Source organism: Schistocerca cancellata, chromosome 2, assembly GCF_023864275.1.
Source record: "Schistocerca cancellata isolate TAMUIC-IGC-003103 chromosome 2, iqSchCanc2.1, whole genome shotgun sequence".
Taxonomy (NCBI): domain Eukaryota; kingdom Metazoa; phylum Arthropoda; class Insecta; order Orthoptera; family Acrididae; genus Schistocerca; species Schistocerca cancellata.
Genome location: NC_064627.1, coordinates 1,036,775,212 through 1,036,794,866, shown reverse-complemented (window position 1 = coordinate 1,036,794,866; position 19,655 = coordinate 1,036,775,212). Strand labels below are relative to the sequence as shown.

The 19,655-nt window shown below is 44.6% G+C and overlaps 1 protein-coding gene across 1 annotated transcript in view; it reads right to left on the bottom strand.

Annotated features, from left to right (window-relative positions):
• Window positions 1-375: 375 nt before the first annotated feature.
• Window positions 376-19,655, bottom strand: part of LOC126160778 (uncharacterized) — a 324,917-nt gene continuing 305,637 nt past the window's right edge. Inside the window, exon 4 of the mRNA XM_049916929.1 lies at window positions 376-4,387. Coding sequence (XP_049772886.1) covers window positions 4,107-4,387 — 281 coding nt within the window. The 3' untranslated portion in view covers window positions 376-4,106. The remainder of the gene's footprint in view (window positions 4,388-19,655) is intronic.

The window sequence follows — 19,655 nt, the reverse complement described above, 5'->3', positions numbered from 1 at the left end:
TTAAATTTGTGTCTTGGCTTTTTTCACTCCCGTATCAGAGTTTTTACTCGCTGCTTCGCACTGTTCGGAAAGACTCACCCCGCGTGTAAATCGACGTGCAAATTCATACTCTGTAAGCCAACGCGCAGGATACGTTGCAAAAATATTTCCTGGCTAAGACTTTGTGTCCGTTCAGATGCCTTTAGTATCGAAGTGCGAGACTTCAACAATTCTCAGGCGGTCATGTCAGAATTTCTTGTGGGGTTTCACCCCCTTGGGATCCCTGAGAGACAGACCTCGGGCTGCGAGCTCGGGATACGTTAAGCATATGTATGTATGTGATGAGCGTGTGTGTGAGAGAGAGAAAGACTGAGAGAGAGAGAGAGATAAGATGGACTGGGTTGAGTTCGTTTACACTCGCGGCGGCGCGACGTCGCCGTTTTATTGCTGGGAACGTAGTGTGAGAAGCCACTGCAAGCGTAATTGCCACTTTGGGAAAGGGTGGGCTGGATTTTATGTCCCTAGCGGCACATTCAGAGACTCACAGTTTCGGTGTCGCTGGGAGAGATCATTACATGGCGCATACTGTAGCTTACCTATATTGTGGAAAGCAGGGACTACGACTACAGACACCCTCTCTCTTTGCTTTTGGTCATGACCTCCCGTTTTTCATTTACTTCCCTTGAATATTTCTGCTACCGTTGTTTGCTTTGTTTAAGGAAAACTTGCGCGTATATGTAGTGCTTAGATTCAGAAAGGTTACACCGACAGTTGCCGAAAGTTAAGAAGCTCCTCGCGTTTGCCAGCGCGGTTTTACGTGCTGCACGAACCTGCAAAGTCCCAGATCCGTGCGACATTTGCGGTGTAAACGGTGAAACAAAACAAACGGTATGAAGATATTATTTCAGCGGTGCTTTTGAGCTGGTTACGAGAAGGAAGGAATCTTATTCGTTATTGGCAAGAATCAAGAGCATGCGCATGTGAATGGATGACATTAATCTTTAGACGCGTCCTCCATCGTACTGGGGAATATATTTCTAGGTGGGCTACTGCTATTATAACCCAGGTGACTAGTACGAGATTTGAAGAAGCGTAAAATATTAAGAATACTTTGCTTTGAAACATACTGAATTTTCGCACGTAGATTTCTGATAAGTGCAGTAATTTGCGATTATGACATGTAAAGTTCGCTTGGGGTTTCAGTTACAATGCTTTGAAACATACTGAATTTTCGCATCTAGATTTCTGATAAGTGCTGTAATTTGCGATTACGACATGTAAAGTTCGCTTGGGGTTTCAGTTACAATGCGACCAAGTCTAATAGTGAAAACGACAGTGTTAGCCACACAGAAAATTTTTTGACTTGTTTCTCATCGAGATCTACTGGAGGCAACGGGAAACGGCCAGCAATTGCAGACGTTTCTTACGATGCAAACACTAAATTTACTGTAAACAATAACAGTCTTCAGCGCATTTTGAGACGGTGGCATACATTACTGCGTTACGAAAATGCAATTAATCTGTAATGCTTACAAAAAACTCGTGCCACCCATCGTAGAACATTGGTCAGATGTGTGGATCCCGCACCAAAGAGAACTAACAATGGAAATGAACGCATACACAGAAGAGCATCACGAATTGTCGCTGGTTTGTTTGGAGCGTCACAGAGGTGATGCAAAACTGAACTGGAAAACTCTTGAAAATAGACGAAAACTATCCCGTGACAGCCTACTAACAGAATTTCAAGAGCCAACTTTAAATGATACATTCAGGAATACAGCACAACCCTCTACGTATCGCTTCCGTGAGGATCGCTAGGGCAAGATTAGACTGGTTGCTACGTATATGGAGGCGTTTAAACAAGCTATCATCCCTCATTCCATACGTGAGTGGAATGGTTTTTTGCTTGGATTGCAATCGCGGAGGAATGTCGTGACGTAGAGAGCAGTCAGCAGTTAATATCCAAACACCTGTAGACCAAGGCTGTGATATCTTCAGTCTCACCTACCCTCCTACAAGATGTGCAAAGTAAAACTGGCCTGGAAAATATTTCATCCCCCAATGTGGATGATGTAAATTCCGTTGCCTATCGTAAGGTGCATGAAATATCTACCGGACCAGTTTTATTCTGCCCTGTACTTGCCGCCCTTCCAAAGATTTAACGTCGACGACGAGATGACGTTACACGGATTGGAGAAGGAAATCGGCGGTTTTCTCTCACAGGAAGCACCTCTAAATTTGCCTTAAATGATCTGGGGAAATCAAAGAAAACCTAAATCTTATTGGTGGTTGGGGGGAGGGGGGGGGGACCAGGGATTTCAACCGCTGTCCATCGTTGTGTCTGCGATTGTTATTCAATTGTTGTAGCAAACGATAGTAGTATTAGACTAAAGTTAACATTTTTATTTCGTTGTGTTCGAGAAATACTGTGAAGAGTATGGTGACATAAAATAAATGAAGGATTTCTACTGCTGACTTAAGGTGAGCTTAAGGTCAAAAGAATTTGTGCTGAAAAATCTTTACAAAGCAAAATTGTTCCCTTCTGTCATTCTTTCCTCATTTTCTCACAAATGAAAATGTCGGATTCTAACCTATTATATACAAAGGTAATGTAGCATTCAAATGCTTAGATCTTTTTGTAATGTGTAAATGCATGCCACTGAAGATATAAATGAATCCGTGTTGAATGTAGTACTGATTTTGTGTTTTTACAGCTGACACGAAAACATAATCATTCTAAATGTCAACACAACTTCAGCATATGCTTACTCTGGTTATATTGCAATATTCCAAAATCACTGAAAGTGATAGAAGTAATAATAATATCTTTATCTGAAGTTGTTTTGGATTCCTATGTGTGGATAATGTCAGTAGTGTTGTATTTGTAGGTTACTTGAGAAAGGCAATAAAGTTGAAGCAGCTGTCACAAAGAAATCAACCAAATTTGGTACACATACTCCTTGCTATAGGATAATCAGCACTGTGTGGGAACGAACTATCTAGCACTCATAGGGGTGGAGGTATGGGCAAAAATTGTTTCCTACCTCTGACATATAGACTTGCCCTACATGACAGGCATGTTGTGCAGGTAGTATTGGCACGCCTTACAGGGGCTACAAGTGCGGATGGGCATAGCTGAACAGAGACAGGGGAGAAAGTGATGGATAGACAGGAAGATGTGGACAAAGAAATGGGGGAGGGGAAGGTGGACAGAGAGAGATGGGAGGAGCAGATGTGTCTCATATACTAGGTGTTGAAGTTGCAGGAAAAAGGCTCATATTCCATAACTGCGTTGGATGTACCTGGAAGGAACAGTGGTATATGACTAGAAAAAGCACTTACAAAATTAGCTGACTAGATAAAATAAACGCACTTTCCTAAAATAAAGAGCTACACGTAAACAGAGTGAACAAAATCGCTGACAACCATCATTTCTAAATGTATACCTAAATATCCTAACACACTGCCAAAGAAATAATATGAAAACATTACTTGTTTTGTTAGTACAAAATCTATAACGGAAAGGCTGTTGAAATTTGAATTTGATCTTCCTTTTGGCACTTCATCTTAAAGTAAGAGACCTGTGGCACAGGCAGAAAAAATGACCTCTCCATCATAATCGTTTCAGATCTCTCACAATGTCGGCATGTGTTATCCCAATATTACATAATGTGTCCATGCTTTATCATCAATATCAAACGAATACACCTTTCCTATGGAGCAGAACGAGTGTTGTAATTGCTAAGACATACTGCCAAAAAAAAAAAAAAAATACCGTGGCTAGGTGCTGGAGTCAGCTCGGTGAAGCCTGATCTCACAGTGAGCAAGTTTCATGATGGTACACTGTAAATTCCACTGTGTTTGTGGCGTGAAGTGGAAGGATACATCATGTCTGATATCTGGTGAATGTGTGTTAGGTGAACCAACAGGTAGCCGCCGAAATGACATCATGGCATTAGAGAGAGTAGAGACGAAGAACTGACTTAGTTGGCAGCTCGAGTTATCTTGGTGCGAGTATTGATGCTGCAATGAAATTCTCACACTAGAGGCCATTATGGGAGGGTGTAATGTGACACCATTTATCACGGTGGCAGTGTAGTGTTGAGGTGAAGTGAGACCAGGTGACGTCATGAGAGGTAGGCGCCATCGGCGTCGGCGGCTGTGTCACGGCGGCGCAGGTAGTCGAGCAGGACGCGCCGGCAGTCGAGCTGGTGGGAGCGCGCGCTCAGGTGCGCCGACAGTGTCTTGACGGCGGGGTGGCCTGCTCCCAGGCGCTCCTCCTCCACCAGGAACCTCAGCGCCTCCTTGGAGCACACCTCGAAGCCAGCCAGCACTACCTGCCGGTCCCACGCGGCCCCGCATTCTTCGCCGCTGTCTGTGCCCTCGCCATCACTGTCGTCATCAGCCTCTGCAGACAGAACACCAACACTCCAATGAGACACGTCATTCATATGCCATAAAACTGGCCAATCTTATTAACTGAGGTAAAGTACAAAAACTTATTTATATTTCAAAACGCATGAGACAGGTCTTTTGATATACAAATGAATTTTTGTACTTGAAAATGGTCTAAAGCCAAATCTGGATTGTATAAACAAAATAGAAAACATTACCATCAAATGGGGGAGCATTGTTCAAAAACTTAACCCTTACTGTGGCTCCAGACAAAATAAGAAATGATATTCATGTACAGACAAACAAAATTATTACTATTTTAGAAATATTTTATGGTTTGTTCGAGACAAACATCTTCAAGAATTGAGCAAATCAATAACATATTAGTCCACCTCTGGCTCTTATGCAAGCAGTTATTCAGCTCAGCACCGATTGAATTATTTATGTCCAACATGCACATTAAATCTCCAAGTCCAAGATGGTTGGAAGGCCCTGCCCATAATGCTCCAAACGTTCTCAGTTGGGGAGAGATATGGCGACCTTGCTGGCTAACGTAGTGTTTGGCAAGTAAGAAGACAAGCAGTGGAAACTCTCACTGTGTGCGAGTGGGCATTAGCTTGCTGAAACGTAGGTCCACGATGACTTTTCATGAAGGGCAACAAAAGGGGTCGAAGAATATCGTCGACGGTCCTGCTAAATATTAAACAACCTGGTTGTTCGGTTGGATGGCAGACGACAGTCGGGATGGTATCCCACCAATGTCCAGGGCGTCTCGATACACATCTTCGCTGGTCATTAGGGCTCAGTTCGAAGAGGGTCTCGTTACTGAAAACCATTCTACTCCAGTCGATGTGATTCCAGGCCGAAGACGATTCTGAAGACGCCCCGGACAGCAGTGGGATACCAACTTGATTGTGACCGCTGTATGGCCCAACAACCAAGAGTGATGGTCTGGGGTATTACTTCTTTTCATAGCAGGACCCCTTTGGCTCTCATCCACAGCGCCCTTGGAACACAGTGGTATGTCGACGACATTCTACTCCTCGTTCTGTTGCCTTTCATGACAAGCCATTCTGGGCTAACATTTTAGCAAGATAATGCCTGCCTGCACCCTACTTATCTTTGTGCTTGCCAATCCTATCTTGGTCAGCAAGATAGCCGGATCTCTCCTCAGGTGACAACGTTTGGAGCATTATGGAGAGGGGTTTCCAACCAGCTCGTGATTTTGACGATGTAACGCGCCAACTGGACAGAATTTGGCACGAGATCCCTCAGGAGGACATCCAACAACTCTGTCAATCACTGCCAAGCCGAATAACTGCTTGCATAAGGGCCAGAGATGGACCAACACGTTATTGATTTGCTTGTGTTCTGAAGCTCTTTCTCTTCCACAAATCGTCCAACATTTCTTGTCTGCACAAGTACATCACGAAGGTAGATGATAATCTGAATGACACAAAACCAGTAGTCTTTAATGACACAGAAGAGTGCGAACAAATTAGGAAATTCAAACAAAATCAGAATCAAATTAATACGCAACAACAAAGAGAAATCCGGGAAGTACAAGATCAGCTGACACAGGTAATAGAAGAATTACGTATTTCAGAGGCCACTGGCGTTCCAATACGGGAAGAGGGACATAGAAATACGGAACAGCAACAAAATAATAACTCAGGGCACTTCGGAAATTATGAAATAAATTGGCAAGGTACACCGAATTTTGAGATGGAACCGCCGAAACGACGTAACAATGACCGACATGCTACTCGCCGACACGATGATTTTGACTATAAGCTGTTCATTACTACAAGTAAATTTAAAACATTTAAGAATTCTGGCAACGACATTCATCCACAAGCGTGGCTCCATCAATTCTCTCATTGTTTTCCTCCCAACTGGTCATTGGAGCATAGGTTAGAATTCATGTGTGGCTATTTAGAGAATGAACCAGCTGTAAGAATGCGATCGGTCACAGTGAAGGAGAATTTTATCATGCCTTCCTCTCAGCGTATTGGTCTCAAGCTACACAAGACCGAGTAAAACATAGCATCATAATGATGAAACGTTTCGAACAATCTGAATTTTCCAGTCTTGTGAAATATTTTGAAGACATGTTGCACAAGAATCAGTACCTGTCAAACCCATACAGCCCTTCAGAACTCAACTGCATTTGCTTAATGAAATTGCCTGAACATTTAAGAAATATTATTTTGGCAGAGCGTTGCAAAGACGATATTGAAGCTTTTCAGGGACTCTTACAAGAATTAGAAATTGACACAGACTGCACACAGCACAGCCAGTGATTTTCATATAGAGCACTACGTAACGTTGCCAATAAGAAAACATAAACAGCCTACTTACATAAAAACACATAAACAGCATACTTAGATACGTAAGTAGGCTGTTTATGTTTTCTTATTGGCAACGTTACGTAGCGCTCTATATGAAAATCACAGACTGCACTGCCTGTCAGCATGTCAAGAGTCAGCACTGTCTTTCCGTTGGAAGGACAACACTACTTCTTCAAGACTGCATGGAAATCCACTACTTCCATGTGCATTGTCTTTTACTGCTCAGACTTTGAGAAAAGAAACGGCAGTTTTACTGTGATGAATGATCAGGACTGTCTTTATGGACTGTGAGAAAATTTTAGCTTTTGACCAACGTTGTATAAATAAGTGTGTGCATTTGATATCTTTGTTATTGTAATTATGAAAAATTTTTTCAAATCATTATTGGCCACTGCCCAAAACAATTTGTAAAATTTTTTGTGCATGGGGGCTATGTAAGTAGGCTGTTTATGTTTTCTTTATGTAAGTAGGCTGTTTATCTTTTCTTATTGGCAACGTTACGTAGCACTCTATATGAAAATCACTGGCTGTGCTGTGTGCAGTCTGTGGCTAGTTTGCATTGTTGTCTGCCATTGTAGTGTTGGGCAGCGGCAGCTGGATGTGAACAGCGCGTAGCGTTGCGCAGTTGGAGGTGAGCCGCCAGCAGTGGTGGATGTGGGGAGAGAGATGGCGGAGTTTTGAAATTTGTTATACTGGATATTATGAACTGCTATATATATTATGACTATTAAGGTAAATACATTGTTTGTTCTCTATTAAAATCTTTCATTTGCTAACTATCCCTATCAGTAGTTAGTGCCTTCCGTAGTTTGAATCTTTTATTTAGCTGGCAGTAGTGGCGCTCGCTGTATTGCAGTAGTTCGAGTAAGGAAGATTTTTGGTGAGGTAAGTGATTTGTGAAACGTATAGGTTAATGTTAGTCAGGGCCATTCTATTGTAGGAATTTTTGAAAGTCAGATTGCGTTGCGCTAAAAATATTGTGTCAGTTTAAGCACAGTCGTGTATAATTGTTCTAAGGGGACGTTTCACATCTACCGATTTCCGTCCCATTCGGGTAATTCGTTCGTGGGTTGTCGTATTTTGTCTTAGAATGTAGTACGATTCTCGTCAAAATTCAAAATATAGGTATGCTGTAGTGGGTCCTCGCTCAGTGCTGTTATTACTGATGGAAGCTACAAGTGTGTGCATTATACCTGTGCCGGCCGGTGTGGCCGTGCGGTTAAAGGCGCTTCAGTCTGGAACCGCGTGACCGCTACGGTCGCAGGTTCGAATCCTGCCTCGGGCATGGATGTGTGTGATGTCCTTAGGTTAGTTAGGTTTAATTAGTTCTAAGTTCTAGGCGACTGATGACCTCAGAAGTTAAGTCGCATAGTGCTCAGAGCCATTTGAACCATTTGAGCCATTATACCTGAGTCGGTCACAAGTGGAAAAAATGTGGTTGCAGATTTCTTAGGAATTTTGTGCTACTGCTGATAATTTTGAAGAGGTGATTAACGGATTGTAAGTTGGCATAAAATAAGTTGTATGTGATGACCATTCTGCATAAGAGTTCAATTTTACAAAAATTTTGTTCACCCACTGAAAAACGAAAAAATTTATTTCCGTAGATTATAGGAGTAACTTGGTGCCAACACACATACCTACAGAATGTAGTGTAACAACTGAAAATGTATAAAATGAGTGTTATTATTGAAATTACGGACATTTGTGAATGGTTTAGTGAAAAAGAAGAAGTTTTACTTCGCATTATAACTTTGTTTTTAGATATAATATACAGCTGCTCAGAATATTGTATTCAATGTGTCATGATTATGTTTCTCATACCACTGACATAGTTTCAAGTAATTAGCTTACTTAGAAGATATTGTATTAGATGTGAGGGCTGTCACCTGATTTTTCTCGTACGATGCCACTGAATAGAGGCTTAAATAAGAGTGTCAAAGTTTTGTTTAATTACTTTGATTATTGCAATTTAGTCCTTTTCATAACTATTTTGTTTCAATGAGGATAGGTCAATCATCATTTGTATTTTAACCAAATTAGAAAAATAAACTTCAGCAAATTGTCAAACTTTGTGTTTTTCTATGTATGGGTAAAACAAAACTCGTAAGACTGGGCAATTTTGTGATAAAGTTACACTGATGAGCAAAAACATTATAGACGCCTGTTTAGTAGCATGGTAGCCCATTTTTCAAACACAGTACAGTAGCGATGCTGCTTGACATGGATTCTACAAATCCTTGACAGTGTTCAAGAAGTATGTGGCACCAGATGTCTACTCACAGGGCACTAAATTCCCCGAAAATTAGGGGACGGTGGTTTTTGGGCACGCAGGTGGCGCCTGATATGTTTTCCAGGGGGTACAAATAAGGGGTATTTGCTGGCTAGGACATCAATGTGAGTTCACTATCACGCTCCTCAAACCACTTTTGCGCAATTCTGGCATTGTCTCCCGGAGAGTTATCCTGCTGGAAGATGTCATCACCCTCACAGAAGACTTCAACTATGAAGGGATGCTTCTGGTCCGCAATAACGTTCACTGCTGCCATGGTGTCTTCGAATACTACCACAGGTCCCATAGAAGCCCAACGCAGTATACCTCATAGCATAATTCTGCTCTCATCGGCCTGCATCTGTGGCGCGGTGCACGTTGCCAGCAACCATTCGCCTGGATGACGGCGTGTAAGGACCCAACCAATTCTGTGATGCTGTGTCCACTGAAATCGTAACTGCTCATGTCGTTGGGTCAACACAGGAACACGTAGGGATCGTGTGATGCGGAGCTCCATGTTCAACAATTGTCTCTGAACGGTGTGCCCGAAACACTTGTGCCTGCTCCAGCATTGTGCTCTCTCGTCAGATCTGCCACAGATTGCTGCCCATCGTGCATTACACGATGGTGGAATCTCCGACCTCTAAGTTTTGATATGAGACGTGGACGTCCAGTATCATACGACCTATGCCTTATTCCACCATCCTTCAAGCACTTTCCATAGGGTGCAAACGACGGCAGTACGCAAACATCCAACTAGCTTCGCCGTTTCAGAGATTCTCGTTTCCAGCCTCAGCGACATAACAGTGAGCCCTTTGTCAAAATCTCTTATAGATTAGTGGATTTCAGTATTAGCGGCCCGTATCTTTGCTATAATGACTGCCTATTCGTCTGTCTTCCGCTTAAATTCTTTCCTTACTGCGACTCGTACCCGAAAAATCACTAGGAGGCATTCAACTTCGTGGTAGACAGTGGTCATAATGTTTTGACTCATCAGTGTACAGCTATGTGTCGTAGTCACTACATCTTTGTAACAGACGGATTAACTTTACTCCGCTGTCTTGAACTTCATATTACAATGTTGCCCTAAGTAGGGGAGTAACTTCGTGACAATTAATGTTCCGTACTCAGAATACCTTATCAATATTAACAATAAATCTGTAAAACTGTCGTGTCTAACATGCTCATCTCCAAAGCACTCTCTCTCTCTCCCTCTCTCTCTCTCTCTCTCTCTCTCTCTCTCTCTCTGTCGGAACAGATTTCGAAAGGACCAACGGTACCGTCTAACAGCCGTGTCACCCTCAGCCGATAGGGATCACTAGATGCGGTTATGGAGGGGCGTGTGGTTAGCAACCCACTCTCCTGGCCGTCGTCAATTTTCGTAACCAGAGCCGCCACTTCTCAATCAGGCAGCTCCTCAATTGGCCTCACAAGGGCTGAGTGCATCCCACTTGTCAACAGAACTCGGCAGACTCGGATGGTCACCAATCCAAATGCTAGCCAAGTCCGAGAGCGCTTAATTTCGGTGATCTGACACTAACCGGTGTAGCCACTGCGGCAAGCCCGTTGGCAATCTGCAGAACTACTAGGCATTTTCATGGAGTTTTCGCTAGTAACTTGGGCGTAGTTTGGGACACTGTGTAGGCTTTAGTGCATCAAAATCGGGTCACAGATAAAAAGATATTCATACACGTTATAAAAACGTATGTATGTACGTTCCAGCCGACCTCGCTGGACGAGCGGTTCTAGGCACTTCAGTTCGGAACCGCGTGACTTCTACGATCGCTATTTCGAATTCTTTCCCGGGCATGGATGTGTGATGTCCTTAGGTTAGTTGGGTTTAAGTAGTTAAGTTCTAGGGGACTGATGACCTCAGATGTTAAGTCCCATAGTGCTCAGAGCCATTTGAACCATTTTTTTTGTATGTTTCACATCTCCTCCGAAACCAATCGACCGATTACATCCAAACTTGGTATACGTATCCTTATTGTCTGGAAAGAATCACTGTAAGGTTAAGAAACACCTACCTCAACAGAGTGGGGGATTGGTGTGAAAAAAAAAGTGTAGACCACGATGCGCGAGTTCTTAGATTCTATTCATCCTGTATTTGAGAACGAGAGCACTTAGTGACTTGCAACAAACCTTAAAAGTAATTTCAAACTTTTATGAAACTTCTTTTCGCATACACCACGCCCCATCTCACATAATAATGAAAGGAAAAAAGTTTATGGGCTACTACATTTTCACTGTTCATTTTCGTATTAGATACGACGTTTTAATTTATTACTTTTTTACTACCAACTGTATTCGCGATACATTTCGCAGAAACTCTTCACATTTGCCACTGAATGTACCTGCAAAATTATATCTACCCATGACACACAGTTCAGGATATGTGACGTCATAAACACTGAAACGCTCGAAAAACTGCCGCATCAAATATGACGTTTAAATTGATTATTACTAACCCACTGAACCAATGTCAATGAAATTTGGTAAGCAGATAGCTTGAATTCTGAGGAAGAATACAGGCTATTTTAGGAAGTGTGTAGTACAATATGCTTATTGATTTGGAGAATATTCCGCGAATTAGGAAAAAATATGTGCTCTTTGAAAAAGCTGTAGCGAATGCTACACGCTGACACTGCGGTCGGCGCGTGCGATATTCACTAGCGCCAGTCTCGAAGTTATTCGGCACATTTCGCGCGCGAGTGCGAAGACAGAAGAATGTCGTCCTGACAAGAGCGGTTTCGCCGCTTGGGGCGCGGTGATAGGCCTGCAGCGACGCGCCACATTTATTCTTAGAATAGCAGGACAACTACTGATTCTTGCTCTTTATTTGAGGCGTTCTGTTACTCTTGTTAAAAACAACGACAGTACCTAACTTAGTAATGTGTTTTTGAGAGTTAATAAATGTGTTGAAGGTCCTCCTAGTTTTTGATTCAACAGAAATTCAAGTGAGGGATACTCTCATATAGTTACTCATCCTTTCGAAGATATTTACTCTTTGGCTTTGTAACTTTATCATCCTCTCCTCCACAGGGCCCCCCTTTTCCTCTCCCCTCCTTCTCCCAGAGCGGATTTTCCTCCTCCCCCCCCCCTGATTCCCTGCACCCTCTACCCAACTGCGTCCCTCACACGTCCTTCCCTCCCCAGCCCTCTTCGACGCGCCCACGCCCGTCTCTACCCCTCTCCACCCTTCCCTGCCTTCTCCCTCATCTCCAGCCCCTGGCAGATCCGGTGTTTCATCATCGTCATCAGTGTGCTACGTCGGTGTTGTGTTTGGTGCTGTTCTCCTGTGCGTCCAGAGCTGGGATTTTAATTGCGTGCTGGACTTGTACATAGTGTTACTGCCAGTGATCGGTATGTGCTACGCCGTCCATCGCTACTTTTATGCTCCAGCCATACTTCGCCTTGTGTTCTTTTAATTGTCCCAGTGTGAGGTCTTTTTTGTGTGCAATACCTTTTTTAAGGTTTTTATCTCCATTTTACAGTCGCCTCCTTTTTGTCTGTTTCTTCCATTATTTTCCCCCGTTTTATGTTTATGTACGCTATATTTTCTCCTTTATAATTTTAAATGTCTTCTGTTGTATAATTAATGTCTGCCAGCCCGCCCCAGATGTTGAATTGAAGTTAAAAAAAAAAAACACCTGTATCATGTTTGTGAAAATGCTTTTCTTGGTTGGTATGTGCTATGTGATGCGATTCAAAGTAATGTATACAATGTTTATACAATATGTTCATTCCCTATTTCCACACTGCTTTTTGCATAATGTACACGTTACATAACGTACGGTATAGCTATTATGTGCATATTCAGCATTCGAGAACGGCAGCACTTAGTGACTTGTAACAAACTTTACGCATAATTTCAAACCGTTGCAAGTCTTTTTATCGCTGAAAACCCCTGACAAAATTATGAAAGGAAAATTTTCGCTGTTGCTGCAGTAAAATTATCACATCAGGCATAATATCATGACGTTCACATTAATTGTTTATCCGCTGCTAGCTCTGTTCGTAATACATTCTCCGAATGTGCTTACAAAATTATACGACTGTACTACACATGGTTCAGGAGATATGAGGGAAGCAGGGGATGGACAGCAAGAGTTAGAGGAGGAGATGGACAGAGCAAGGGAAGAGGAGGAGATGGACAGGATGAGAACAGAAGAAGAGATGGAAAAAGAAAAAAGAGGAGGAGATGAGACATAGAGAGAAGGAAGAGGAGATTGGCAGAGAAATGGAAGAGGAGGAGACACACAGAGTGAGGACAGAAAGGGAGATGGACACAGAAAAAAAGAGGAGGAGAGGGACATAGGGAGGGGAGTAGGGGATGAACGGAGAGAAGGGCCAGGGAGATCGACAGAGAGGAAGAGAAGGAGATGACAGAAAGGGGGGCAGACGATATGGACAGAGAGAGGTGGAAGAAGGAGATGGACTAATACAATTGAAATAAATATGTGCCAGGTCAACACTGAATACTCCGTTAGTTTCACATAATAACTTTATTGGTACCATAATTAAAGAATGTCGCAGTACACTTGTGTTTAGGGTAATATTACAAAAAGTGCTAAAAGTATTCTATGAGGTGTGTGGATTGGTGCTGGACCATGTTGACTTCTTGTCATAATATTTCAGCTGGCAACCGTTCAGCCATCTGTCAGACACTCACCTGAAGATGGCTGAATGGTTGCCAGCCGAAATATAATGGTAAGAAATCAACATGATCCGGATGGAATCCCGGAACCTCATATAATATTCAGCATGCAGGGAAACTTAAAGAATCACATCAGTGCTAAAATCTATGCTGGTGTAAGCTGTCGCCAGCATACCAGGTGGCAAAGAGGTTGCGAGAAGATCGGTAATAGACACTGGAGCAAGGGAGCCTATCAGGAAAGAGCCCAACGACAGACTCGTAAACAACGGTCCGCCAACGCCCTCTCGACCGCCAGTATTTAGATCGCCGCCGCGGACCGGATGGCCAGTCAATCGGAGCCAGTCATCCAGTGAGTCACCGAGTCGAGACATCAGTCGCAGCCCAGTCTCAGAGGGAGAGAGAGAGTCAGTCAGTAACTAGCAACCAGAGCAATGTACTTAGTGGGACTTGTACTTCAACACAGTGAGGCTAACATGGACTACACTCCTGGAAATGGAAAAAAGAACACATTGACACCGGTGTGTCAGACCCACCATACTTGCTCCAGACACTGCGAGAGGGCTGTACAAGCAATGATCACACGCACGGCACAGCGGACACACCAGGAACCGCGGTGTTGGCCGTCGAATGGCGCTAGCTGCGCAGCATTTGTGCACCGCCGCCGTCAGTGTCAGCCAGTTTGCCGTGGCATACGGAGCTCCATCGCAGTCTTTAACACTGGTAGCATGCCGCGACAGCGTGGACGTGAACCGTATGTGCAGTTGACGGACTTTGAGCGAGGGCGTATAGTGGGCATGCGGGAGGCCGGGTGGACGTACCGCCGAATTGCTCAACACGTGGGGCGTGAGGTCTCCACAGTACATCGATGTTGTCGCCAGTGGTCGGCGGAAGGTGCACGTGCCCGTCGACCTGGGACCGGACCGCAGCGACGCACGGATGCACGCCAAGACCGTAGGATCCTACGCAGTGCCGTAGGGGACCTCACCGCCACTTCCCAGCAAATTAGGGACACTGTTGCTCCTGGGGTATCGGCGAGGACCATTCGCAACCGTCTCCATGAAGCTGGGCTACGGTCCCGCACACCGTTAGGCCGTCTTCCGCTCACGCCCCAACATCGTGCAGCCCGCCTCCAGTGGTGTCGCGACAGGCGTGAATGGAGGGACGAATGGAGACGTGTCGTCTTCAGCGATGAGAGTCGCTTCTGCCTTGGTGCCAATGATGGTCGTATGCGTGTTTGGCGCCTTGCAGGTGAGCGCCACAATCAGGACTGCATTCGACCGAGGCACACAGGGCCAACACCCGGCATCATGGTGTGGGGAGCGATCTCCTACACTGGCCGTACACCACTGGTGATCGTCGAGGGGACACTGAATAGTGCACGGTACATCCAAACCGTCATCGAACCCATCGTTCTACCATTCCTAGACCGGCAAGGGAACTTGCTGTTCCAACAGGACAATGCACGTCCGCATGTATCCCGTGCCACCCAACGTGCTCTAGAAGGTGTAAGTCAACTACCCTGGCCAGCAAGATCTCCGGATCTGTCCACCATTGAGCATGTTTGGGACTGGATGAAGCGTCGCCTCACGCGTTCTGCACGTCCAGCACGAAAGCTGGTCCAACTGAGGCGCCAGGTGGAAATGGCATGGCATGCCATTCCAGAGGACTACATCCAGCATCTCTACGATCGTCTCCATGGGAGAATAGCAGCCTGCATTGCTGCGAAAGGTGGATATACACTGTACTAGTGCCGACATTGTGCATGCTCTGTTGCCTGTGTCTATGTGCCTGTGGTTCTGTCAGTGTGATCATGTGATGTATCTGACCCCAGGAATGTGTCAATAAAGTTTCCCCTTCCTGGGACAATGAATTCACGGTGTTCTTATTTCAATTTCCAGGAGTGTATTACAGAAGAGCTTGTATCACATGGACTAGCTTAAGATGAGTAACTTTCTGTTCTGATTAATAAAGAACGTTGTTAATACATGCGTGCAGTTGTGTTATAGAAAGAGGGTACCGGCCACCAAACAAATTCCTCTTCTTGATGCCCATGGTACAAGCCTACAGTGACAATGAGGCGATACAAAAAAAGTGACACGAAGATGCCCAATTTTACGAAAATCTGCAGATCTTTGTAATGTCCATGACAGACGGTGATTGGCTGTACGATTAAAGAGAGCCGTCCATAAAGTAACCGTTGGGGGATAAATAAAATACTGGAGTAGTAAAAGCAAATTTGTTGGGGCAATCTTGAAACTGCGCATTTGTACTACTTCGCCAGTGTAAAAAAATTAAAAGAACTGAGTTCCGCTCTCAGGAACAATGGACCGCACCATGCTGGCCGAGCACTGTTTCACCCTCTGCCTCTCGGATGCGGTGTGGAGCCGAATGGTGTCAGCACAGCGCTCTCCAGGCCGTAATCGGCAGACTTTGCAGCCGCTACTTGTCGTCCACGTAGCATCACGAGGCTGAGAGGGCCCACTTCGAGACCTCTCATTGAAGTAATGTCCCTGGCATTACCGAGAACTGAACCTAGGTTCTCCGCATGGCAGTCAGACGAGTTGACCACTTTTTTAAATTACTGTTTCTTGTTTCCCAGAAACCTTCAGACGTATAAAGGAACTTAACCAAAACATGTCGTAGAAAGATAACGGTACAAAATATGTACTATGCTGGATGTTATGCAATAGTATAAACAAACAGAGGCGCAAATGTTAATCTTTATTACATAGCACAGGTCACATTGTGTATCTTAAATATACTTCAGGAAAGAGGCAGGTATTGGTACCTGTTACTGAAAAACATCAATAAAACTGTTTCCTTTTTTTGTATTAATAACAGTATTTAAAATATCCATTTGAAAGCGTCAGAAATCACTTCTTTCGTCATGCAATATTGTCATATAGCTTAACAACATCTGGAACCTACTCTAGCGTCAGATAAAAAGAGGACAGTTAATCTAAGACGCCATCACTGAATGTCGTTCAGTTCTTTGGAATGTATTCTTTTTCTGCATATCTAATATCAGGCCTTCTTGTCTGCAGACCGTTCCTGACAGGATAAAACTGTTCTACTGCACTTATAAACTACAAGACATCCACATCCAGTTGACGCACCTATTCAGTTTCCATCTCGACTGCGTGTTCCTCAGCCACATCGATCCCAACTCCCACTATCTGGTGTTGCTTAAAATATTCGACCTCCACCATCACTCCTCGCAGTAGCTCTTGCCTTCTTGCTGATTGCCAGTAGTTCTATTCTTGATTTTCCCAGTTAACGCCGAGACAAGCATTGGTGCACCTCCATGGCCCTTTAGCTCTATGAAACCAGGTCTGCTAGGAATTTTAGAATTCTGTGCCTGCCTGCTGTTCTTCCGAGCTCCGTCAACCACTTGCGCTACCTGGGCATTTTGTTCTGGATCTGCACCTTTCCCTTGAAAGTACACGAAACTACAAGGGGCAATCAAATGAAACCCGAACACCCGCCACGACGGGGCCTTGAAATGGTTCAATTCGGAAGTAATCACCACACGCGTTACACATCTGTCCACTGGCAGACTAGAGATTCGCTTCCTGTCTCGTAGAACGGGGTCAGCCGCTGACGGATCCACAAGCGACGTCCACATCTGTCTTTCTTCAAGTCGACCATCACACGGTCGAAAGATCCGGGCTGTACGGGGGATGTTGCAATGTTGCAGCATTTTCCTACCATATCGCTGATACGGAGCCTTCGTCCGATTGGCAGTGTGGGGGCGGGCGTTGTCCTGCAACAGGATGATTTCGTCCGACAGCATTCCTGGACGTTTTGACTTTGTGGCGCTTCGCAGTTCCTGCAAAGTGTCTTCGTGGCGCTACCCGTTGACTGTGGTTCCTCGTTCGGAGAACTCGACGAGCAGAGAGTCAATACAGCCGAAGAAGAAGGTCACAGTGACCTTACCGGAACTTGTGTGAATAGTTTCTTTAGCGGGAGACATGTGGGGTGCTTCCGTTGTTGGATTTACCGTTTGCCCTCGGGCTGTCGGAATGCTGTCGGATGGAATCATTCTCTTGCACAATAACGCCCACCGCCACACTGCCAATCGAACGGAGGATCCGCTTCAGCGATTTGGTTGGGAAACACTACAACACACTCCGTACAGCCAGGATAATTCACCGTTTGATTTCCACATCCTTGGCGACATGGAGAAAGACACGCGTGGACGTAGGTTTCAGTCGGACAAGGAAGTGCAACAGCGGGCGCGGTTCAAAATGGTTCAAATGATGTGGGCCTTATGGGAATTAACCTCTGAAGTCATCAGTCCCCTAACTTAGAACTACTTAAACCTAACTATCCTAAGGACATCACACACATCCATGCCCGAGGCAGGATTCGAACCTGTGACCGTAGCAGCAACGCGGTTCCGGACTGAAGCGCCTAGAACCGCTCGGCCACAGCGGCCGGCCGGGCGCGGTTGTCGATCCGTTAACGGCCTATCGCATTCTACGAAATAGGAACTGATCGTCCCAGTGGGATAAATGTCTTAACGCGTGTGGTGATTACTTTTGAATGGAACTGTTCCATGGTCCCATTGTGGCGGATGTTCGGTTTTCATTTGATTGTCCCTCATAATACGTCCAATCCTCCCCAAAAACACATTTTTCAGTATTTGAGAACACGGTGCACAACGTCCACTCACCTGCAGAGGCGACCACTTGATCGCCATTCAGATTTACAATCTGATTAAGATTACTGTGCCCACTCCTCGAATTGTCCGCTGCCAGAGGCTAGAGTACAGCAAAGGGGCCCACGCACGAGCGACGGGTTGCAGCGTCCGTCGTCAAGTCAAGTGTGTGAGCAAATCGCAGACTGCAGCGATCGATCGCTGACCGCACGGAATTCTCACGCAGTCTAACGCATCGCATGCGATGTGAGGAAATATAACTCCTTGGCTGCGAGTCGTTTGTCTACGAGGGTTATTCGGAAAGTAAGGAACGATTGGTCGCGAAATGGAAACCACAGTGAAAATCCGATGAAGGTGTCTCTACTATGCCCGTCGATCGCATTACGTCGTTCTTTTTAGTTCTGAGCACACAGGGATCACATGAAGATACCAAGAACAATAGTTTCTCCCGCCAAGTACCAGGGCCTGGTGAGAAATTTCGCCTGAAGCTATGCAGCCAACATTACATAACTGTCGTGCCTTTTCTTCTTCAAGACAATTCTCAGCCGCGTTCTGCAGGGGCAATGAAGATGCTCCTGCTTCGTTTTCAATTGGAAATGTTTTGTTACCCACAATACAGCCCATAATTGCCTCCCTCTGAGTTTCATCTCTGCTCACATGAACCGCTGGCTATGAAGACAACATTTTGGAACAGACAACGAGTTGTAGGCCAGCGTAGGATCGGCGACTATGGAGATAAGTAGCTGGAAACTGTAGCTAACTGTTGCAAATAAAATAGTTTTGATTTTCGCTGTGGTTTCCATTTCGCCACCTATCGTTCCTTGCTTTCCGAATAGCCCTCGTAATTATTAAGCGCCGTTGCGTCGTTCCCTTTCGTTTTGCTTTGCCAGTGCTCAATAAGAATTTCACGTTAGATTTTATAGTTGCTCAGGGACCACGAACCACTCTGAAAAGTGAAGTTGAGGCTGGAATTGCCACTTAGATTAGGAACTAATACAAAAATAGGAACATGGACATCTTCCGATTTTGCAGTGATTAGAGTTTCGAAGGTTGTGCGGTAGAGTAGAACTGATGGGGATCTAGTGGTACTAGTCACAGTACACTGTGCTCCATCTGATGACTCTGGGTTATTTATGAAACAATTGCACGTGTTATTGAAATTTTAACTTCCAAATAGAATGGCATAACGCAATATTAAGAGGACATCTTAATTTAAATCCTTAGGGCAGGTCTGTTATACGGTTATGTTATACAGCTATACCCAAATCCTCTGTCATTTCGTATTATCTAATTATCATCAACACAATTTATAACAAGAGTTATGGTAATCAGCACAGCTGC